Source organism: Mercenaria mercenaria, chromosome 3, assembly GCF_021730395.1.
Source record: "Mercenaria mercenaria strain notata chromosome 3, MADL_Memer_1, whole genome shotgun sequence".
Lineage (NCBI taxonomy): Eukaryota > Metazoa > Mollusca > Bivalvia > Venerida > Veneridae > Mercenaria > Mercenaria mercenaria.
The window spans coordinates 55,499,649-55,525,533 of record NC_069363.1 but is presented as its reverse complement, the minus strand read 5'-3'; the positions used below and the strand labels follow the sequence as shown (position 1 = coordinate 55,525,533).

The 25,885-nt window shown below is 35.4% G+C and overlaps 2 protein-coding genes across 4 annotated transcripts in view; one reads left to right on the top strand and one right to left on the bottom strand.

Moving 5' to 3' along the window:
• The first annotated feature begins 7,456 nt into the window (after positions 1–7,456).
• Positions 7,457–14,791, top strand: LOC123524680 (high affinity copper uptake protein 1-like). Its single transcript, XM_045303041.2, has 5 exons — positions 7,457–7,661; positions 10,563–10,839; positions 11,107–11,182; positions 12,387–12,486; positions 12,928–14,791. Exons 2-5 carry the CDS (start codon positions 10,684–10,686, stop codon positions 13,259–13,261), a joined length of 666 nt encoding a protein of 221 aa, XP_045158976.2. The 5' UTR covers positions 7,457–7,661; positions 10,563–10,683; the 3' UTR covers positions 13,262–14,791.
• Positions 14,792–17,577: 2,786 nt separating this feature from the next.
• LOC123525743 (HEAT repeat-containing protein 1-like) overlaps positions 17,578–25,885 on the bottom strand; it is a 68,725-nt gene continuing 60,417 nt past the window's right edge. For 2 of the 3 annotated variants that reach the window (XM_053538617.1, XM_053538616.1), the window contains exons 40-45: positions 25,327–25,397; positions 24,962–25,059; positions 22,588–22,745; positions 21,797–21,955; positions 20,238–20,346; positions 17,578–19,840 (exon numbers count right to left, since the gene is read on the bottom strand). In XM_053538617.1, coding sequence (XP_053394592.1) covers positions 19,752–19,840; positions 20,238–20,346; positions 21,797–21,955; positions 22,588–22,745; positions 24,962–25,059; positions 25,327–25,397 — 684 coding nt within the window. In that variant the 3' untranslated portion in view covers positions 17,578–19,751. The remainder of the gene's footprint in view (positions 19,841–20,237; positions 20,347–21,796; positions 21,956–22,587; positions 22,746–24,961; positions 25,060–25,326; positions 25,398–25,885) is intronic. The other variant, XR_008370234.1, reaches the window with a different exon arrangement.

Here is a 25,885-nt window from a genome sequence, read left to right as displayed (position 1 = left end):
ACACAGAACTTAATTGCAGATTTTACCCTTTCAGAAACATGAAACTGAGGTGAATCAATTGACCATCGTTTAAATGAATGTCGCTATTCATGAAATGACCGTTAAAATTGGGGCATTTCTATATGCCCGGGAGTTCTTTAAACTAGTAGTGATCTACTCTAAAGACATTTATATCCTGTTATTTATGGTGTTTATTACTAGATATTTTCCAGAGTAATTATTGGTAAAATATATGCTTGAATCGACTTCCTAGCCCATGTAATGCGGTTAAAATCTAGAGGTACGGAAGTCAGACGATAAAAGGTCATCATCCAATTACTCAAATTTGGTGAAAAATAACGTTATCCACCGTATTGTTGTCATATGCTTAAAATACGGCTGCGTATAAGCACAGAGCTTATGTTTTGTACGTTATCATAAAAGATTGCTATGAAAGTGCGTCAGGTTTATTTGTAAATGGAAATTGACTTATGTCATCAAATGCCAGTAAACTTTTGCATTTACTTGCTTAGATATTCAAGCATTTGTCAAATGCTAAAGTTCTTCCATTGTCAATGACTTTGATTTGCGTATCAGATTTGTGCCGTTACTTCTTATTGTTGTTCAAATCCTTAAAATGATGAAAGGTGTCACTTAGTTCAAATGACAATTCTAAATTGGTTTTTTGTAAATTAGATGTTGTCGTATACTTTCAAGCCCATTAACGTGTTTTTCACTTACTTACATAAACGTACATATGGAATCTTCCAGCGTCAATGTAGAAATTATTGAAAAAAGATTACTGAATCTGCATTAACGACTATGATTGATTATCGATAATATACACAGATATGCGCCTATTATTAAGTACATCTAACAAGGTTTTTGTACTTTCAGATTCACTCATTTGTAGATTAATTGCAAATATAACCTTTCAACGAATGTGGTGAATAATTGCCTTATCTAACGTTGTGTTTTAAATGAAATAGACTGTGTAAAGGCAGCCAGTTCAATGGCCGTACGTTCTTAAACTAGTAGAGATCTACTCTAAAACTTTATATTAACGTTTTTTTGTTATAGACTAGATTCTGGTACAGTAATTTGGAAATAAATAAATGTTGAAGATTTCTGCTCATGTAGAGCCGGTCAAAATCTACCTAAGAAGCACAATGAAAGGTCACCATCCATCAGTACTCAAATTGGTAAAAGTAACTTATGCACACCAGTTCGTTGGTCAACTGCTTTAAATCGGACGTGAAAGGCCACCAGAGCTTTAGTTTGTACGTTACGGCTATGAAAAGGTATTTGAAGTCGTCTAGGATGTAAAACATGTTGTAAATGGAAATGGTGGAGCTATGTTCAGTACAATGATCCACGTAGACATGTATTTGCAATTTACTTCTTAGATATTCAAGCATTGTAATATGACGAAAGATTCTTGCCATCTGTCCAACTGACATTTGATTCGTTCTTATCAGATTTGTTGCCATTTTTCTATCGATTATTGTTTTCAATGCCAAATGTAATATACTGGTGGAAAGGTCGTCACCTTAGCTTCACAAGACACCCTGATCATAAACTGGTTTGTTTTAAAGTCGTAGGAGCTCGTTTCGTTATACTGTTAGGAGCCCAGTTAACATTTTCATTACTTTCTACATTATACTCATATGGAACAGTACATTCATGCAGTCGACTGTTATCAACATTTTTGCTAATGAAAAGATTACTGAATCTTGCATTAAGAATACTATGATTGATTACGGATAATATCCACTAATATCGCTCTTTATGTAATGTATAAGCGTACATTCAACACAGGGTTTTTGTTTTACTTTCCAGTATTTACTCATTTGTAGAACTTAATTGGCAAGATTATATACCCTTTCGAAACATGAACGGGTAATCAATGACATGCTGTATCTAACTGTTTGTCGCTCTATTACAATGAAAATAGACCTGATATCAAAATGCGGCCAGTTTCGTATATGCCGTAGTTCTTTTAACTAAGTAGGTAGATCTATCTAAGGATTTATATCAGCTGTATTTATGGTGTTTATAGACTGAAATTCCGCGTCGATATTATTGTAAAATAAATAATGTTGAATGTTTTCTACTCCAGTAGAGGCGGGTCTAAAATTAACTGAACGGAATCAGCGAATAAAAGGTCATCACATCAGATTCAGCAAATTTGTAAAGTAAACGGTTGCACACAGTATCATTAATCATCTAGTACAACTTTGTATTACGTTGCAAAGTTTGCATATCTTAAAGTTGAATGATGATTTGTCATCAAGAATTATGAATCAATTACTTTAATGAATGTATAAATTTGATCAGATGTTTCTTATTGTCATATAACATTTTTTCAATCAAATGATACTTTAATCTTCCTTCAATGTACAAATATTTGAAAGCTGCTTACGATATACTGTAACTTAATATGAATCCTTATTATCAATTAACAGTTATCATTACTTTCACATATGAATAAGAATAATCCTTAAGAAATGATTATAATTACCTGATAACTCTTGTTATTAACATAAAAGGCTTTTTTAACTTTCATTTACCTGATTTTATTTCAGATTACCTATAAATAATTACGGTATAATTATGATAAACGGTGATTATAAATAAATCTGTTAATGAGGCGTGTAAGGGTTAATAGAGGAGTCAACAAAGAAACTATCACGATTTATGTAAATAAGTTAACAGATTTGTGTTAAAATGCTAAGATCCTAGATCATACGTCTCTAATACTAGGAAGGAAGCAGAAAGAAAGGATCAAAATTAGTAAATGGAAAAAGTAATTTAGCACAAATTTTGTCTGTTGCTTAACTAGCGCGTAAGCCAAGTTTACTTTTTACGTCCAAAGATTTGAATCTGTAAAATTTTAAGAATGTGTTTGTTAGCCAAATCATAGATGATTTTGCAATTTGTTAAATCACTTCAAAATGATTCTTGTAAGTCCAAGCTAACTGTTTTTGTACGTTACGGCTATGAAAAGGATATGCTATGAAAGTGCGTCTAGGATGTAAAAACATGTTGTAAATGGAAATGGTGGAGCTTATGTTCAGTGACAATGATCCACGTAGACATGTATTTTGCAATTTACTTGCTTAGATATTCAAGCATTTGTTAATATGACGAAAGATTCTTGCACATCTGTCCAACTGACATTTGATTCGTTCTTATCAGATTTTGTTGCCATTTTTCTATCGATTATCTGTTTTCGAATGCCAAATGTAATATACTGGTGGAAAGGTCGTCACCTTAGCTTCACAATGACACCCTGATCATAAAACTGGTTTGTTTGTAGAAGTCGTAGGAGCTCGTTTTCGTTATACTGTTAAGGAGCCCAGTTAACAGTTTGTTTCCACTTACCTTTCATACATTGATACTCAATATGGAACAGTACATTCCACGTGCAGTCAGACTGTTAGTCAACATTTTTGCTAATGAAAAGAATTACTGAATCTTGCATCTAACAATACTATGACTTGATTATGCGGATAATATACCACTAAGATATGCCGCTCTTTATGTAATGTATAAGCGTAGCATTCTAACACAGGGTTTTTGTGTTTACTTTCCAGTATTTGACTCATTTGTAGAACTTAATTTGGCAAGATCTATATACCCCTTTCAGAAACATGAAACTGACGGTGAATCAATTGACCATGCTGTATCTAAACTGTTTGTCGCTCTATTACAATGAAAATAGACCTGAGTATCAAAATGGCAGAGCCAGTTTCGTATATGGCCCGGGTACGTTCTTTTAACTAAGTAGGTAGATCTACTCTAAAGGCATTTATATTCAGCTGGTTATTTATGGTGTTTATAGGACTGAAGATTCCTGCGTACGAGTAATTATTGTGTAAAATAAATAAATGCTTGAATCGATTTTCCTAGCTCCATGTAGACGGCCGGGTCTAAAATCTAACCTGCGGTAACGGAAGTCAGACGAATTAGAAACGGTCATCCATCCATCGAGATTCAGCTCAAATTTGGTGAAAAAGTAAACGGTTATGACACACCAGTAGTTTTGTCTGGTCACATGCTTTAAAACTACGGCAGCGTGAAAGGGCCACCAGAGGCTTATACGTTTTTGTACGTTACTGCTATGAAAAGGATATGCTATGAAAGTGCGTCTAGGATGTAAAACCATGTTGTAAATGGGAATGGTGGAGCTTATGTTCAGTCACAATGATCCACGTAGACATGTATTTTGCAATTTACTTTCTTAGATATTCAAGCATTTGTCAATATGACGAAAGATTCTTGCTCATCTGTCCAACTGACATTTGATTCGTTCTTATCAGATTTTGTTGCCATTTTACTATCGATTATGTGTTTTCAAATGCCAAATGTAATATACTGGTGGAAAGGTCGTCACCTTACCTTCACAATGACACCATGATCATAAAACTGGTTTGTTTGTAGAAGTCGTAGGTGCCCGTTGTCGTTAAACTGTTCAGGAGCCCAGTAAACAGTTTTTTTTTCGAATTAACTTACATACATTGATACTCAATATGGAACAGTACATTCCACGTGCGGTCACACTGTTAGTCAACATTATTGCTAATGAAAAGAATTACTGAATCTTGCATTTAACGATACTATGATTTGATTATACGAATAATATACCACTAAGATATGCCGCTCTTTATGTATAAGCGTAACATTCTAACACAGGGTTTTTTTGCTTACTTTCCAGAATTTCACTCATTTGTAGAACTTAATTGCGCAAGATCTATATACCCCTTTCAGAAACATGAAACTGACGGTGAATCAATTGACCATGCTGTATCTAAACTGCTTGTCGCTCTATTACAATGAAAATGGACCTGTGTATTAAAGGTCAGAGACCACCAATTCAAAAAAGTACAGGGAACTTACTGGGAAAGAGGTAAATGTATACCTGGGAATAAGGTAACATCTGTGCGTTCTGATTGGTCAGTCATGTAAACAAACCCAGGAAGTGATGATTTTTTCAAAATTGATATTTTTTCACTGCATTTACAGTATTTTATTATACATTCTGACAAAATTTGCTACATTTTATGTGTATTGAAAAAAAGTTTTATCAAACGAATTTCTCCCGCCATGTCAATGATGTAAACAGGGGGTCATCTCATTCACACGAAAATTACTTAAATAAAGTATCACTATTCATATGTTTTTCGTCCGATATTTTGGTAGAACTAAGATAGTTCTTGAAAAACTTGAATTTAGATATACATGTTTCGATGTATGGAAGGCCGTACACGCCATAATGTTACAATGTAAGTCTATGGGAAAACAATTGGTGGTCTCTAACTTAAAGTGGCAGGGCCAGTTTCGTATATGGCCCGGGTACGTTCTTTAAACTAAGTAGGTAGATCTACTCTAAAGGCATTTATATTCAACTGGTTATTTATAGTGTTTATAGGACTAAAGATTCCTGTGTACGAGTAATTATTGTGTAAAATAAATAAATACTTGAATCAATTTTCCTAGCTCCATGTAGACGGCCGGGTCTAAAATCTAACCTGAGGTAACGGAAGTCAGACGAAATAGAAACGGTCATCCATCCATCCATCCATCCATCCATCCAGATTCAGTTCAAATTTGGTGAAAAAGTAAACGGTTATGACACAGCAGGATCAGCGACCATCAAGTTTTCACTTTGCCCTGAATTTTGTGTTCTCCAGCAAAGATCGAAGTATAACTTTATTTTTATATAGCTCTTTGTCCCCAGGTATCGAAATCTGATCACCCAAAAATAGATCAATTTGACCATTTTCAGACCGCTGTTGAAATTTTCAGCAAGTAATAGCAGCAAGCGTAAAATGGGGGGGGGGGGGGAAAGCTTAAGTTCGCGTCATCCGTACCGGGTTTTTACTATAGTATTTCTATTTTACATAGATCCCTGCAAAAATGGCAGTTCTACATCAGCTAGCTAATCGAAGACATTTCGCACGTCATAATTTCAAGGTCAAGGTAGTCTGTGTTCAGACCCTATGTTTTGTTCACAGGAGATAACTCCTAGGCTAAAGGCTATTCAAATTTTGTATAATGAAAAGTGGGTTTATGATAGAAATAGTAGATAACTTTAATTATTTAGGTCCTGTGTTTAATTATACTGGTAATTTTGCAATGAACCAGGAACACCTAAGCGGAAAAGCACTTAAAGTACTGAATGTATTAATGTGTAACTGGAAAAAGTTTAATTTAATTAAAGCCAAAACTACAATGTCAACTATTTAATTCCTTTGTTGGTTCCATATTAAGATATGCATGCGAAGTCTGGGGATATTCAAAGTCGGAGGAAATTGAACGTATTCATTTGAAGTTTTGTAAAAGGATATTAAATGTTAGAACAGGTACCAGCAGCACAGGTGTTTATGGTGAATTGCAGCGTTATCCTTTATATAATGTAACATATGTTAGGATTATAAAATACTGGTGTAAATTATTGTACACAGATAATATTATTTTGAAAAAGGTTTATGAACAAAGTTTAAATGATTGTAACAAAGGTTATAATAATTGGACTGCTAATGTTAAAAGGTTACTTAGTATATATGGTTTTGCAGACGTTTTTTTCAAATCCTGAATCTGTAGACTTTAATGTATTTCCTAAAATATTTAAGCAGACGGTTTTTGACGATTATTTGCAAGACTGGCATAATTCAATACAAAATAATACCGTTTTAGAAACTATATGAACGTTGTAAAAATGATTTCTCTCATGAAAGGTACCTTGACGTACTACCAAATATTTTAAGAATTTTTTTATCACGAATTTGTCTGTCTGCCCATTCTCTTAAAATACATACAGGTAGATATGATAGAAACAGAACACCAAGAAATGAACGTTACTGTGACTGTTCTAATTTACGTGATATCGAGGACGAATACCGTTTCATATTGATTTGCCCTTGTAACTGACAAATAAGAAAACAATATATTAAAAAGTACTTCTTCAACCGACCGTCAATGTTAAAATTTATAGAATTGCTTAAATCAGAAAATAAGACCATGCTTATTAGATTAGCCAGATATGTTAAGGAAGCATTAACAATAAGAAACGAAAAAGTGTATAGCAGTTCATCCTCATAATAGTCGGATATGAAATTATGCAGGTTTGAGCTTTTGTGATAAGTTATCCCTGAATTAGCTGTTACCACATTTATTTAAAAATGATTTACCTAGAACGATATCTATGTCAAAAAAAATGTTATTGTTAATTAGAAATACGTGACTATGTGTGTATTATATTTTCTTTATCTAATGACAATGTATGTACGTACAAGTCATAAACAAAATATATGTTCTGTTCTGTTCTGTTCTGTTCTATAATTATGTCCCTATTTTTCTCAAAACATTGGATAATCAGAGCCAAGAAAGACTAGACAGAATATATGAGTAATGACTGAAAAACAGTTAAAAAAGATTATCTAGTCTGTAGCCAGACTAAGGTCAAGGCTTCCTCACTCAATTTGAAACTCGAAACTTTTCACTGAAACTTTATTCCTAGCGTAACTGAACAGTGCACTTTTGTCTAGACTGCCTGTGATCATGGTGATGTACCGTAGCTCAGTATAGGAGAAAACATATTATCTGAAATCAATAAATCTGACGCACATCTTTGAAATACGTCATCGCATATGGAAGGAATAGTTATTAGAAACTAGAAAGTAAGTAAATATTTACATTACTTACTTATGTTGTATTTCTTGATGATTCATACTATGTCAGAACATATTTTACAGTGATCCTATTTTCTTATCGTTAAGATAGAAATCTAATTGCTTTCTTTTTTGATAGGAACACATGTGCAGACGATAATTGCTTTTTAGATATAGGAACACATGTGTTTCAGAAGGCACGTATTATTAAGTGTTTATAGTTTACATATTTTAGAAATCAGAACGCTTTAATATTTGCCCAGTAGTAATCCAGTGGAGACTTTCCGTTTGTCCGTACGTCCGTCTCTCAGCTGACTTAGGTTTCTCACAATGACACTAGCATAATAGTGTATTGTAATTACATCTGTGACCTGGCTGCTATTACTGTCCCTAGTAAGCGGGAAATATATAAGGAAATTAAAATATAATTCATTCTGAATTCGTTTACGTGCATTCACCCAGAAATAAAATTTCCTAGCTGATATAAACACAGGCAATCGGCGTGCGACTTTGACCCTTTATGAATGATGGACCCCCCACCCTGTTCTCTACAACCCAGATCCCCAACATAATAACAGAAAAACACATTTCCAAAAAAAAAAAAAAAAATGCTATATATAAAAAAAATAAAGGTATGGTACTTTATGGCCAAACATTAAGGAAAAAATGGAATGGCCTCAGTAAACGATCTCACTGCGTACACAGTTTTCGGTCGATTTTTGAAAATCTGGTCTTAATCAACGCATAAAGCATAAATCTTAACGGTAAACATGCACTTTGGTCTCAAGGCTGCATCATTTTGATGCAGCGAGACGCTATTCTTTGACAAAATCATCTCGTACACGATGTGACCTAACCCGTATATTTCTCGGGCCAATAGACAAGTCAATGGCAGCCACCTATTCCCTTCGTTATTTCCAAGCACAATCGTGGCCAGCCTTTAGAAACATAAATAATTAGTCGCTTACCTATAATTACTTCGTCCAGTTTCCGTCATTAACGATGCATCCAGTCAATTTCCCAACGCTGTATTTCTCTCAAAACATCAGCTGCCATGTTTAAACCAGCTCACGTGGAGAACACACCTCCAGAATCGACCAATCGCAAAAAGGCTACGTAGTAAAAACCAGTTCCGGTCGCCGTAAACATGGCAGCGATGTTTTGAGAGAAATTTCCCAGCGCTGGATGCATCGTTATTGACGGAAACTGACGAGTAATATAGGTAAGCGACTAATTATTTATGTTTCTTAAAGTCTGGCCACGATTGTGCTTGGAAATAACGAAGGAATAGGTGGCTTGCCATTGACTTGTCTATTGCGCAACAGAAATACGGTTAGGTCCACTTCGTGTACAGATGATTTTGTCAAGATAGGTCTCGCTGCATCAAAATGATGCGTCCTTCAGACCAAAGTGCATGTTTACCGTTAAGATTTATGTTTATGCGTGATTAGACCAGATTTTCAAAAATCGACCAAAAATTGTGTACGCAGTGAATCGTTACGAGGCCATTCCATTTGTCCTTAGATTTGCCGTAAAGTACCATACTTTATTTTTATTATAATAGCATTTTTTTTTTTTTTTTTTTTTGAAATGTGTTTTTCTTATTAGTTGGGGATTGGGTTGTAGAGAAAAGGGTGGGGGTCATCATTCATAAGGGTCATAGTCACACGCCGATTGCCTGTGATATAAACAGTGAGGCGAATTTCCTAGCTTTTGCTTTATGAGCATCGATTTCATGCGACTTACATAGATCTTTCACGAGGAAAATCTGTTTTCATGTCCGCCTGTGCATAGGCATTCATCTACATCTACATGATTCTTCCAACAATCATTAACGATTATGACTGGAAGGCGCTTGTCTGGGCAGTGTTAAAAATGAGAAAACTCATTAGGTGCAAAGAATAAAAATTATTACAGGTGCTAAATTAAAAACATAGTGAAGGAAGTTACTGCAGATGTACAGTAGCCAGCTGCTCAGCAAATATGTTGAAGCTGGGGCTGGACTATACATATTGAGGAAGGCCATTCCATAGTCTGATTGTACGGGGGAAGAAGGAGTTCATGTGGTATTGAGTACGGGACTGTGGAATTAGGTAGTTCAGGTTTCTGGTCGGAGTTAGATGGTTATGGTCGACGCATACATGATTCGTTCGGATTTTGTAAAAATAGATGAGAGAAGGTTGTATGCGCCGTTGTTCTAAAGTTTGCCAGTTTAGGGTGTTAATCGGCACATTTGTTTGGTCAATAATGGTGCTATACATGATAAAAAAAAACAACAATAGACAGGCCGGGACCCAAAAATAAATCCAGCACTCATTTACTATATTTTATTTGAATCAAAGATATATAATTCGGCAGTAATATGCTGCATTTCACGGCGATCGACCTTCGTTTCAAGCTCTGTCATTTTTTTCAGTCAAAAAGGATAAGACCAAATGTCCACATGCCAATAACACCCATTGCATGTATCTTTCAGTTTCCGGGTAGATCATTTAAATGTCACGGTTTGTTTCTGAGAAATGAGTTTTTAAACATTGACAAAGTTTGACCATTACGTCAGTCGAAAACGATCGTGACGATTCGAATGTCACGACTAAACAGCCATTCAAAAGCTTCTAAAAATGAAATTCAACCACGTGCAGTAACTTAAATGGGTGCTGTATTTATTTCTGGGTCCTGGACTGGCTATTGATGTTTTATTATCATATGTAGCATCATTATTGACCAAACAAATGTGCCGAATGCCTATGAGCCTGTGAAGGTTGATACATTATAAGATCAGTCGACCAAATCAAAGTCAAATTTATATGATATATACTGCATTTGCCTGATTTAGCCAGTATTAAGCATTACGGTGTTACCAGAAAATATTGTATTGACTTAATTTTCATTCTGTTAACGTTTCTGCAGTTTCAGTGAGTGTCGGATGTGAAGTACGGCAATAGATTCTTTGTAATGTTACAGTTCTGACACTATTTCACTAGATGTGATTTGGTGAAACTCACAGACAAAGATTTATATTATATTGATTATGGATCATTCATCACACACCCATTTGGACCATACGCACGATGGACATGAACATCATATAGGCCATCAGAATCACGTGGATCATCAGGGAGATCAGCACGTGTACCACGTGACAAACGAGCAGTCACATGACCATCATTCTCTACACGGTTCACATGTATGTTAATTTTAATGCATTAATTGATTATAATTATTACCATTAATTTACTGATTGTGATTCATTATCACTAAATTGAAATTTCTCTAATTAAACATTAAAACATATGAAAAACGAAAAAAATAAATAAAAAAAGTTGCTTAACATCAATAAAGTCACATATTATTAAGTTTGTAAGGATTGAAAATAAAAAGAAAAAATATATGAGATGTATGAAGTATAAGATAATATTTTGTAATATACAATGTATATCGTATTTATTTTCAGGACCACCAAGCATTTTTCCATACTAAGTTGAATGCAACAGTATTGTTTGAGAATTGGGTGTTAGATACAAAAGGAAGTAAGTAAATATTGCAGTTTGAAACATAAGAAACAGAAAATAGTAAAGTTTATGTATTAAACTTTATGCCCCACGACTGTGGGACACTTGAACACACACTTAACTTTTCCTGTTTTATTTTTTAGCAACATAGAGCGTTCAGTAGTCTTTGAAATAGAGCAAAACATACTGCAAATACAACGGAATTATGCTTCTTATGTACAAAATGTTTGTTGTCAACGGACATGAATTTGTTAAATAAGACAATTTATAAAAAGTAACGCCTGTTTTTCTGCTATTCTGTTTATTAACTGATATTGTAGGGCACAACATAAATTATAGGAGTGTGCAGATAACAATTTTTGGTACATGTACATGCTAAATTATAGTTTTTTATCAACTAAAACAGACGTTTAAATGTAAATTAATGAAAGCAAAAATTTTATTAATATAGCTTATCATGAGCGCTCGTGACAAAAACTTGTACTTTTCAACAAAAACGAGAAAGTTAAAATTTAATAGTGTAAACAAATAAACAGCTTCAACTTGTTGACGTGTATTTTTTTGCTTATTCGGTACAATGCTTTATGATTATACTAAATGGCAAGCAAATTTTATGCATTAGTTCACCTTTATAGTGTATAATTGAGCCGCACTATGATGTGGCTCATTTAAAGATATAAACTATCATTTGTTAATATATTCAAGCTGCATATCCTTGTTGACAAGGAATGTTGCATTAGCCGCTCATGCATCTATTAAATTATCATAAAATACACTTGTGAGATGGTGAAGTATATACTTTACACTTTTATCTTACAAAGATGGGGATTTAGATTTCGCAAGAAACACCATATACATGTATTTGCATTTAACTTTCCTTGGGGGCCTCCGTGGCCGAGCGGTTAAGGTCGCTGCTTAGAATCACTTGCCCCTCACCGATGTGGGTTCGAGCCTTTACTCGGGGCGTTGAATTCTTCATGTGAGGACGCCATCCGGCTAGCTTACGGAAGGTCGTTGGTTCTACCCAGCTCGTGATGAAATAATACATGGAGGGGCACCTGGGGTCTTCCTCCACCATCAAAGCTGAAAAGTCGCCATCTGACCTATAATTGTGTCGGTGCGACCCAACACAAAAAAAAAAACACTTTCTTTAACATTATAACCAAGCTTGCTGTAGTTGTGAGTAAAGAAAAGGCCAAGACTTGATATGTATAAATTTCAGGTATATTCCTGGCGTGTTTGTGCACGTTTGTTCTGGCAATAGGCTACCAGGGTACAAAATGGTTAAGACAATATTTACATGTTCATTATGGAGGAAGAATGTAAGTAAATAGTATCAATAATTATTGCTTATTAGCTTTGTATCGTGAATTAAACACGAGTTCTACAGCTGAAATATTGCGCAACTTTTGGAGCAGACTAATATTCATCTAAAGAACGAGTGCACATTCCTCGATGCGACGCTTATAATCTTTTTTTTAACGACGTCAAGCACCCGATATGAAATTCAGACGTCAACATGGAAAAATATTGACGTTTCCGGTTCCATTGTAACTTAACTGAGAGTGAAAACGAGTACGTAATAATTCGGTATCTTACAGTTCAGTTAAAATCTCTCAACTGCCTAACAGGAGCTTATTTTGTACCCAAATCGGGTTTATTGAAAATCAAAGACAGATCTCAAGTGCTTCAGCATAATATTTATCTCCACCAATAGTAACAAACAAATTCATGTCCATTCATCATAGTTTTTTCTATTGTAGTCACTCAATAAAGAGCAAAGAGCACCTGTTGCAGACTGTTTTATACGTGACAGAGTTCTTAGTGAGTTATCTCCTCATGCTCATTGTAATGACGTACAGTGTGTGGGTTTTTGTCGTCACCATACTGGGTATAGCACTAGGCTACTTCCTCCTAGCCTGGCATAAAGAGTTCAAGCCAGTTCCTGTCTGTGCCGGAGACTGCGAGACTGTTATAAATAACACAAATAAAAATATGGATCCAAATTCACCATCCCAAGAGTTAATGCCCCTGGAAAAACAGCCAGCTGCGTGTAATGACTGTGGTATTGAAGAACTGAACGTGGAGGACAGTTGATTGTTTTATCTACATTGAGAGCGGCTGGATCGTTATCAAGTGATTTTCTTTCAAAATATAAACTAAGTCATCAGCTACAATATTTTGTTCATGTATGTGCTGTGGCAGTGCTCATAAATTGTGACAGTAACTCCCACTGTCTGTATCCCTCTACTTCAGCGTGAGATAAAGCGTATTTTTCCAGTTTTCTTTTTGTGAACCAGACAAACCAACTTGACGCCTACTCAGTATCCAGAAGTTGAAGTCGGAATTGGGTACTGAAAAGACTATACGTAGGAGACATGGAACTGGCTTTTTTATTTTCTTCCAGATTTAAGACTTATTCAATATAACCTGGATGTAATGAAATTTAGGACGGACACATAATGACCTATGGTTTTATGTTCTACTTATGTTTTCATGCTTTGCATGTTAGTTAAATATCATGTAAAGATGGTATTGTCCATTAACATTTAGCCTGCTGGTGGCAAGTGATTCCGCCATTGCGACCAATGCAAACCATGATCAGCAGACATGGTCTGCACTGTTCGCTATTCAGTTAGTAAATTTTCAGAGAACACCCCTTTGATAAACAAGTGGTACTACCCATTGAATGACGGATCAATCCATATTAGAAATTTAGCAGGGTAAAGTTTAAGTAATCAGCAAGTTCAAATAATTTCTTTCTTAACCATGAGCGACATTTTCTTAAATGCTGAAGCCGTTCGCAGAAACTAATGCAAAATTCTGTTAACATAAAACAAAGAAGTATAAAGTACACAGAATGGCAACTGGCTGTAATCTCGCGTGAGCTCGTTTATTTTTATAGCTCTTTGCATAAAATTGACAAAATATTATCTTTTTTTCATGTCATTCTGCAAGAGATGACATTTCATTTAATTGGCCATTTGCTGCAATCAGTCTTTGATATTTAATTGATATTTTTTGTTTTCAAACCCTACAGATGTTTAAATATAAACAGTACAAATTATTTACATAGCATAAATAAGCGAAAGGTACAATACGCCCTTACCATAAAAGTGCGTTGAAATTTTAATAGTAAGGAAACTAAATGAGCCGCGCCATGAGAAAACCAAGGATCCATGCTGTTCGCTTTTAATGCCTATTGGAATTGGAGAAACTGTTAGCGAACAGCATGGATCCTGATCAGACTGCGCGCAAACCCACTATGTTGGTTTTCTCATGGCACGCCTCAAATCATCTTCTTGTATTTATTCATATTTAATGTAGCTGACACAAGCTTGTATTCTAAATGTAATGTGACCATAGGTTCCTTGTTAGTAATCAAATGTCGAATGCTTCATAAGCTTTGCATTATAAATAGATTAGAAAAGAGCTATCGGAGGACGGCATGGCACGACTATTGGTGTTCAAAAGCCTTTTCACTTATGAAAAGTTAAATAAAGGATATACTGTACATCATGTGCAAATTGTTTATTTAAATGTTCAAGGTTGAAGTTTGCCTGGAGTGAGAAATGCATAAATTTATTTTGTACTTGATCGAATCAAATTAAAGTTCATTTAACAATAGAGGACAAAGACTTGTTGTGTTATTTCTCACTATAACCTCTAGCTTCACACTGAATACTGTTCAGATATTTATCTATTTGTATATATTCAAGGATCCTTCTTTTGTCACGAAACAAATATTACCTGAAGTCATACGTGACATATCAGTTTGATATGCAAATCTGCTTTGTTTACGCAGATCTTCTAGCGGTAATAAACTTGTAGATATTGTTCCACATCTTGAACCAATTTTTACTTGTCACTTAAAGGAATAACTTTGCACAAGTGCTCCTTTTTTAGTTTCAGAATAAACGTATATAGTTTTAGTGAGGCCCTGATAAAAATGTTATAGATCTTTCTAATGCAATTAAGTTTGCTGAAATGGAGCGCAGCGTAGTGAAGGCAAAACTTAATGCATTAGATTGTCAATAAGTGTATCTATAACCGATTTATAGTTAAAACGCCCCTTGTCGTCCTCAAGTAAAGTAAACGACATAGGGAACCCTTCTTTGAAATTACCTTAAATCAGTAGAAAGATATTTTTTTTTAATTTGCACATTTGTACATAGTGACTTTTTACAATATCTTATTAAAAAAATCTGTTTCTGTTTTATTTTGCAAAGGTGACTGAGATTTCCCTGGGAGGTGTGGCACAATCATGTACGCTTTCTATGTTTCTATGACTCTATGTGAAGTAGTTTTAAGACATATGCAACACACATTTTTAAGCATTTGTATATTTTTTACTAAGTCAAGGACAGTAACTCTGGTCTAGCTTAGTGAAATCCTAAACAGAACATTTGGTGCATAAGTTCACATGCTAAATAATAAGTGATAACTCCTGTGAAGATTGGTGGAATTCCAACCAGTGAAGTAGCACAGATCAAAAATTTGACAAACCAAGGGTCATGACTCTGAAAATCATTTAATTAGAAAATGACCATAATATGCATCACACAGGAGGTTTGGTGAAATTCCGTGAAGTTGTATACAAAACTTGCAACATGTCAAGAACACATCAGCCATAGTTATATTACCCCCATATTGAAGGAGCTCTATTGGTTATCCATGAAAAACAAAGCACAGTACAGAAGTCTGACCAATATTTATAAGGCTCTACATGATCATTCCAAAGTGGATATGACAAAAGTGTACAAACTGGGAAGTGATCTATGGCAACTGGATCTTTGCTTACAATGCTCCTAGACTTTGGGACTCCCTTCTCATCAACATATTTTAAGGAAAGAAGCACAATGACTATCTTTAAGTCTGCAAGAAGTCCATTTCCTTGTGCAACATTTCGCAAACTGATTGATTCATCTTGTCATATGAAAATGTAAAATAGTTTTAATCCTGTTTTAGATTATATTTCATATCTAAATGTGTTTGATATTCATGTTTAGTCGACCTGAAAATTTTAACCCAATTTTTGTTTTGTTTTGGACTGTATTCTAGAAAGTACATTATGAACATGTAAATAATACATTAAAAGACTGCTATATAAATAAGGTATAATAATAAACCCTCATTAGACCTTTTCTTGCAATACAAGTCTATTAGTAGTTAAAAACTGATTTAAACTCAATTTAGTTGTGAAACTGAGCACGTTATTTGTAATTGTGGTAAAGCTACAGTGAAAATGATTCATGCTACATGTACATACTTATTGAGGTGTAATGGTTTATAGTTTTTGTCTGACCACATCATGAAGGGCCACACCCTAGCTGAATACATGTAGCCTTTGGCACGAAAATCTGATTAGATTCATTCATTCTCAATCTTTCTCATGGTTAGGTTTTGTTTTTGCAGAGTATAAACCAATTTTAAATGATAGGGATTTTGTATACTGTAAACACTAAAATCCTAACTCCAAAAAAGTCTAATCAATTATTACATGCAGAAGGAACAAGAAGAAAAATGTAGTTGTAGATTTGGCACTTTGCATTATCAAAATAAGAACTGTTTGTAAAATATATATGCCCTCCATAATGACCTGTCTGACGCAAGTGGGTGTGTACTTTGTATGTTTTGACCTTGATCTTGATCAAACAACCTCAGAAACAACAGGGGTCATCTACTACCTACAGTACATACAGCCATCCTATGACGATTTACAGCCAAAAGTGTTTGTTAATTATTAAACAGAAATAGTTTTTAATCTAGATGTCACAGTGACTTTGACTTAGAGACCCCAAAAACAATATGAAGTCATCTACTGACCACAGGCAAGCATCCTATAAAGTCTAAAACTTTCTTTATTGAGTGGAAATTTCAGTCTCAAGGTCACTGTGACCTTCACCTTTAACTTACTGAACATAACCCCAACACAATGGGGGTCATCTACTGTTCACAGGCAAATACCCTGTGAAGTTTGACGACTGTAAGCCAACCCATTCTTCAGTTAAGTGGAAACCATTTTTTGTCTCTATGATACAGTGCCCTTGACCCACATTGCGCAAAACAATACACCCTCACCTCATTGAAAGGGGGCATAAAAATGCAGATGGAATGTCAAAACTGTAAAATGTATACAGTTTTGCTTGAAGATGTTTCTTTATCCAATGTTTCTGCCTTTCCTTAGATTTGTTTTGAGATTCAGAAACCTTTATTCCATTAATGAAGCTAAAATAAACACTGTACAAGTGGTATAACTCACTTTTCACAACAACAGGATTAACCTCAACTTGAAAGTATGTGTACTATTTTTGAGGCTTGGTGAAGTGTATGTCATATACATGTTATGTCATATAGATCTACATATACACACTGATATTTATTACTCCATGACAGTAAAATCTAAAACCAGCTAGCTTAATAATCAAATTTATTGTCTACTCATTTCATTAACATAAAACATTCCTAACAACCAAATGATATCATACAAATTGCCCTTCTTAACAACGTTGACGCTACTGTTTTGATTAATCTTTTTCGTAACAAGGGGTTTCCAAATATGGAAACCAAGTTTTGTGTAATTCAAAATACTCAGGTGAGCTAAAAATAGTCCTAAATATTGAGAAAACTAGAAAATGCTTTTGTAAAAAAGCACATGTCTCCCCAAATGCAAAGTCCTATAGGCAAGAAGTCAATAGGGGTCAGGAGGGAAAGTCAAAGAGACACTGATGGTTGGCTGCAATAGGGATCATCTACTTGGCATGTCCAGTCATCCCGCTAAATTTCAACACTCTGGGCCTAGTGGTTCTCAAGTAACTGTTCAGGCTCCTGTGACCTTGACCTTTGATCAAGTGACCTCAAAATAAATAGGGGTCATCTACTCTGAATGTCCAATCATCCTATTAAGTTTCAACATTGTAGGTCAAGTGGTTCTCAAGTTATTTCCAAAAAATTATTTTACATGAACAGGCCACTGTGACCTTGACCTTTAATTGACTGACTCCAAAATCAATAGGGGTCATCTACTCTGCATGTTCAATCATCCTATGAAGTTTCAACATTCTGGGTTGAGAGGTTCTCAAGTTATTGATCGGAACTGGTTATCAATATTCAGGCCCCTGTGACCTTGACCTTTAACGGAGTGACCCCAAAAACAATAGGGGTCATTTACTCTGTATGAACAATCATCCTATGAAGTTTCAACATTCTGGGTTGAGAGGTTCTCAAGTTATTGATTGGAAATGGTTTTCCATATTCAGGCCCCTGTGGCCTTGACCTTTAATAGAGTGACCCCAAAATCGTTAGGGGTCATCTACTCTGCATGACCAATCATCCTATTAAGTTTCAACATTCTGGGTCAAGTGGTTCTCAAGTTACTGACCGGAAATGGTTTTCAATGTTCAGGCCCCTGTGACCTTGACCTTTAATGGAGTGACCCCAAAATCGATAGGGGTCATCTACTTTGAATGTACAATCATCCTATGAAGTTTCAACATTCTGGTTAAAGTGGTTCTCCAGTTATTGATCGGAAATGGTTTTCCATGTTCAGGCACCTGTGACCTTGACCTTTGATGGAGTGACCCCAAAATCAATAGGGGTCATCTACTCTTCATGATCAATCATCCTATGAAGTTTCAACATACTGGGTCAAGTGGTTCTTTAGTTATTGATCGGAAATGGTTTTCGATGTACAGGCCCCTGTGACCTTGACCTTTGACGGAGTGACCCCAAAATCATTAGGGGTCATCTACTCTTCATGATCAATCATCCTATGAAGTTTCAAGATTCTGGGTCAAGTGGTTCTCTAGTTATTGATCGGAAATGGTTTTCAATGTTCAGGCCCCTGTGACCTTGACCTTTGACGGAATGACCCCAAAATCAATAGGGATCATCTACTCTTCATGACCAATCATCCTATGAAGTTTCAACATTCTGGGTCAAGTGGTTCTCTAGTTATTGATCAGAAATGGTTTTCAATGTTCAGGCCCCTGCGACCTTGACCTTTGACGGAGTGACCCCAAAATCAATAGGGGTCATCTACTCTTCATGACCAATCATCCTATGAAGTTTCAACATTCTGGGTCAAGTGGTTCTCTAGTTATTGATCGGAAATGGTTTTCAATGTTCAGGCCCCTGTGACCTTGACCTTTGATGGAGTGACCCCAAAATCAGTAGCGGTCATCTACTCTTCATGACCAATCATCCTATGAAGTTTCAACATTCTGGGTCAAGTGTTCTCTAGTTATTGATCGGAAATGGTTTTCAATGTTCAGGCCCCTGTGACCTTGACCTTTGACAGAGTGACCCCAAAAACAATAGAGGTCGTCTACTCCAGCAGCCCTACAACTCTATGAAGTTTGAAGGTTCTAGGTCAAATGGTTCTCCAGTTATTGCTCGGAAATAAAGTGTGACGTACGGACGGACAGACGGACGGACGGACAGGGCAAAAACAATATGTCTCCTGGGGGAGACATAAAAATTATTCTTTCAAATCTTCAAAATTACTCCTGGATCTGCAGCCAATATGTTGTTTCTTGGTATTTTATTATAATATGAAGTCCAAAGATTTGTTCAACAGTTCTCTAATCTAGAAGTATTTCTGCAGAGGCTCCCCTAGAGTTTTTTCCATTTCTCGTATAACTTCATGGCATTTCTTCTCAACATCCTCTGACTCATCTGAAATGGAGCATATTCAACATTTATCAGTTTCCTTTTAATCAATAAACTGAAATTAATTTTAACCTGTTCAATTTTCATCAACTGAAAAGAAAGTCCTCACAATTTCTGCTCAATGACTGCTTCCTACATTTTCTGACAAATGCTTACACTGTGGTATGGAACTGTATAGTAGAGACACAGTCTAATTCTACTTTCACCGAGATTTGAACAGATCTGAAACCTCTGATCTGGGGTCCCCTGCTCTACCATAGTACCAGTGTTTTCCAGATTATGCTTCATAGCTTGTCTAAATCTAAATACATGTGTTAGACTGATACCGAGTACACACAGAGCATTTTTATGCTGAAATTTAGATTTAAAGTGTATAACCAAACTATTAAGATGTATGCCATACCTTCCATAAGTTCAGCAAGGAATGGTATAGTATCTGGAAGTAAAGGCATGTAATCCTCGCCCAACTTTTTGTGTAATATATCTAGAGTAATCAATGCTGACTGTTTCACCTGAAATCACAAAATAAATTATATCAATAAATATTAGTGAACTGATGCATATAAAGGACAATATCATGATCTACTGAACCCCAAAACAATCAGGTCATCTACTGACCAAAGGTAATAATCTTATGAGGTTTGATGACTGAAAGCCCAAGCTATATTCAGTGTCTCAAGTACAATGTAACCTTGACCTTTGATCTATTAAGGTAGTTCTGCACGTTTGGATCAAAACTTTTTCTACATGGTAGAATTTGATTAAACTCCATTTTTTTAAAACTTCAGAATATACCTAGAAAATTCAGCAAATAAAAAAGATAGGGTCGTGTGCTTGATTTTTTGCTAGACCGATTTGAAAAATTTGGACCTCACACAATATTTCATAATGGGAGTCTATGGGAAAATCATAAGTTTCATAACATTTTCGCGAATAGAATTTTTTCTACAATGTAGATTTTGATGAAACTTTTCACAGTTGTAAATAAACACACAGCCTATAATTTGGTGAAATAAAATGTATAGGTCTGTGTGCTTATTTTTGAGATATCTGACCATGATTAAAGGGAACCGGACATTTCACGTTGATTTTAAGACATTATTTTTAATATTTTAACGTACCATTATATTTTAATATCATATTTTGACTTTAGAAATATAGAAACAGTGCCATTGTAATAAATTTACGCACAGGTTTCGATTTATTCATAAACTGATTTTCATTTTTGTACGCCGAACCCAGGCTTTATTCTACGTTTTCCGGATAAATGACGTTACGCCATCACTTCGTGTTTTTCAAACGTGCAGAACTACCTTAACCCAAAAATAACATTTACTGATCAGCAGCAACCATCATATCAATGAAGCTTGATGATAACAATGTAGTCAAGTCGAGTCAAGTAAATTTTATTTACAAAGTCGGTGCAAATATAATAAATAACATAAGCTCTAGTGAGCTTTTAGAACCGACTTAACATAGCACATAATAACTAGTTGGCATTTAGAAGTATTATGCAGGACATACATTATATACATACATCAATACGAACAAACTAAAATATAAGATATCATCGATTATTAAAAGTCCATCAGTTAAATAAGTAAAATACTGGTTCTTAAAATTAAGATTAAGAAAGACCTAATTATCAATTTCCAGTAATTGATAGGAGACCAAAAGGTATACCAGCAGACAAGGCATACCAGCAGCCAGACATACCGGTACATAAAAAAATAATATTTTGCCTAGTAAGTGACTTTAAGACTGACACAAAGTTAATAGCCACTGTGTAGAAACTAACCTTAGAGTTGGGTTTTTGTGACTGATCAACTGACTTGGATCATTTGCCCCTCTGACTGTGACTTTGAGTTATTCAAGTGTGGAAATGACTCAAATAGCTTGTAGAAGGTTGGTGGTTCTACCAGACTGTGTTTAAACTGAACTTCAACTCAAACTAAGACTTACTGTAGATTGCTGGTTCCTGGTTTTGAGGCAGACTTGGTAGTTAAGAGCCCTCCATAAGGAATCATCTTGAGCAGCAACACATAGCTGTACAATGCAGGGAACCAGATGCTCATTTATTCTCTTTTCGTACATCACTTCACCTCCTTGCTGGTTCTCCAACTGTAACAGATAAATCAATGCTCTAAAAGACACCTGGGTATCAGTTTACCTAAAACCAGTACATGACTTTCTATACATACTATAGAATAACATCATAGCCCTACATTGCTCACCTGACTCAGAAGGGTACATAATTTCTTGGTAGGGGACCTCTACACAATGCTACATCTTTTAGACAAGAAGTCTTTTGTAAAACAAGTGACCCCTAAGGGCAGGGCAAATTTTGACTTTTTCAACTTCCACCAAATGCTTTCGGAAGAGATGTTGTTTGAAGAAAAATGTGGAAAGACTGACAATGAGTGATCACAATAGTATACATTGTGCTCAGGTAAGCTAAGATTAATTTTAATAATAAGCAGCTCTTGTTCCCTAAGCATGCATAAGCCTCAATCAATTCAAATGAACACAACTTAATTACAAAAGCTCAAGACACTGGAAAATACATTTATCTTTGTAATGTAACACATTCATGTTTTATAAATATTGCCCGATACAGGTTTAAAGGTGTACAGTATACCAAGAACTGTTTTCATTTTAGCTGCTTGTATGAATATTAACACATTCGTGTGTAAAGTGTCCTATCGTTGAAATATATAAATTTTAATATTGCAAGTATATAAACAAGTTCCTACCTGATCTACAAGAGGTTGCATCAGCAGATCAAATCGTTCTTTATTGATAAAACCCTCAGTATCATAAACACAACACTTGTTGATACAGTCAAGTATAAACTCCAATAACTGGCATGATCTACTGTACTTGGCATTATCAGCTTGGAAAAACTTGTCCTCTGAAAAATATAAGACAATTTATATTTTGGCTTTGCGAAATGGCAATTTCGTTGGCATAAAATTTCATGGTTTTAGACAATAGAACTATATACTTAGGATATAATGCATGAAGTTCACGTTTTAACCATTAGCCTGCTAGTGGCAAGTGATTCTACCTTTACGACCAGTGCAGACTAAGAGTGGAAATGGTCTGAACAAACAGTTACTGTGACCATTACCTTTGACCTACTGACATCAAAATCAACAGGTCATGTCATACATCATCCATGGCAAGATGTCTGTCAAGTTAAGGACTGAAGGCTAAGGTGATACTGAGCAGAAATGGTTTTAGTAGTCACTAATCTCAAAATCAATAAGGGTCACACACTACCCATGAGCAATGTGTCTACCAAGTTAGAGGATTGCAGGTCAAGAGGTTAAAAATATTCAGTGAAAACAGTTTTTGTACTAACAGTCACTCTGATCTTGACCGATGACCCACATACCTCAAAATCAATAGATGTCATGCATTGCCCAAAGGCAACCTGCCTGCCATGTTTGAGAATACTAGACCATTGAAGTTCTAAAGATATCGAGTAGAAATGGTTTTAGTTCTAACACTTTCTGTGACCTTGACCTTTGAGTCTCTACTCTCAAAATCATTGTCATAAACTACCATGAACAATGTGCCTGTGAAGTTTGAGAATGTAGGTCAGGCTGTTCAGTGGATTTTTGTTTTACTAACAGTTACTGCGACAATGACCTTTGACATGCTAACCTAAAAATAACTAGAGAGGTCACAAGGTTTTTCTATTTCAAGACCTACTGACCTAGTTTTTGATCGCAGTTGACCCAGTTTCAAACTTTACCTAGATATCATCAAGATAAACATTCAGACCAACTTTCATACAGATCCAATGAAAAATACAGCCTCTAGAGAGGTCACAACGTTTTTTCATTATTTGACCTACTGACCTTTTTTTTGAAGGCACGTGACCCACTTTGGAACTTGACCTAGATATCATCAAGGTGAACATTCAGACCAACTTTCATACAGATCCCATGGAAAATATGGCCTCTAGAGAGGTCACAAGGTTTTTCTATTATTTGACCTACTGACCTAGTTTTTGAAGGCACGTGACCCACTTTCGAACTTGACCTAGATATCATCAAGGTGAACATTCTGACCAATTTTCATGAAGATTTCATGAAATAAATGGCCTCTAGAAAGGTCACAAGGTTTTTCTATTTTTAGACCTACAGACCTAGTTTTTGACCGCACGTGACCCAGTTTCGAACTTGACCTAGATATCATCTAGATGAACATTCAGACCAACTTTCATACAGATCCCATGAAAAATATGGCCTCTAGAGAGGTCACAAGGTTTTTCTATTATTTGACCTACTGACCTAGTTTTTGATGGCACGTGACCCAGTTTCGAATTTGACCTAGATATCATCAAGGTGAACATTCTGACCAATTTTCATGAAGATCTTGTGAAATATATGGCCTCTAGGAAGGTCACAAGGTTTTTCTATTTTTAGACCTACTGACCTAGTTTTTGACCGCACGTGACCCAGTTTCGAACTTGACCTAGATATCATCAAGATGAACATTCAGACCAACTTTCATACAGATCCCATGAAAAATATGGCCTTTAGAGAGGTCACAAGGTTTTTCTATTTTTAGACCTACTGACCTAGTTTTTGACGGCACGTGACCCAGTTTCGAACTTGACCTAGATATCATCATGGTGAACATTCTGACCAACTTTCATAAAGATCCCATGAAAAATGTGAACTCTAGAGTGGTCACAAGCAAAAGTTTACGGACGGACGCACGCACGCACGGACGGACGGACGACGGACGACGGACACCGCGCGATCACAAAAGCTCACCTTGTCACTTTGTGACAGGTGGGCTAAAAAGGGGTAAATCAATGCCTAGTTAATGGCACATCAAGTTTCAGGACCATAGGTCAAAGCATTCTCTAGTTAATGAAGGTACGGTATATGAAATTGCTAACAGACAGGTGACCAGCGCCATCACATGTTATGTTCCTTTACGCATATAAAAATAGTTCCCAATGAATAATAATTCATACTATCAATACTTGAATAACAATTTCCCTGAGTCTATTTCATACAGGATCTACATGTTACAACTTACACATGCAAACTAGAAGACATCAACACATGAATTTGAAATCAGCTTAATATAAAGCATCAAATCTACCTTGTTTCATATTGTTATTTTCATCCAGCATTTTCGCAGCATGGGTTATAATGTGACCAGCGAACAATGTGAACAAACTTCTAAGCCTCTCTGCCAATCTGCAATACAAAATATTCATTTCATGCATGATCTGCTTTTGAGTTTTAGGTCACACTGAAATATTAGGTCAAATGTCTACCTTCCAGCTATGGCATCAGGTGCACCTTTCGTGATTAATTCTGGCAAGGCTGGGCACCAGGGATGAACCACCAATGTTCCACATGCAATGAATTAGAAAAGGTGCATAATAATAGGAACTATAGGTAAAAAATTAAATCAATAATTTTCAGGGAGCAAGTGGATTATTTCAAACAGTCTGACATTACCTTTCAGCCAGTTTGTAGAACACCAGTATTCTTTCTCTGAACTCCTCACTAGTGGTAGCCCAGTCAAATACCTGTAGCATAAAACAAATCATTTTCTACCAACAATGTATTTATTAGCAATAAGCTTCAATTTAACTGTATTCAACAGAAAATTGCAAGTGCATTACAATATTGGGAAATGGAATGTCCTTCTAATTTGTTTTTGCATAAAATCAACTTTGATATAGCACAATATTCCTAAGGTTAAACAATTTAAGTAGGTGTCTATTTCTAGTAAAAGCAATCCTTAGAGAATTTTAAACTTACATTTTTATTGATAAGGGCAATGTTTGTTGTTTAACCCTTATCATGCTGAACACGACTGATCATGATCTGCACTATTCGCCATTCAGTCAGTAACTTTTTGGTATGCACCTCTTTTAACAGTTAATGGTACTGTCCAAATTGAAAGATGGACAAGTTCATTATAGAAATTTAGAAGTGTAAGGTAACCCTGTTATACAAGTAAAACAGCCATAAATTCGAAGAAACTTTTACAACTTTATTAACAAATTCAGCA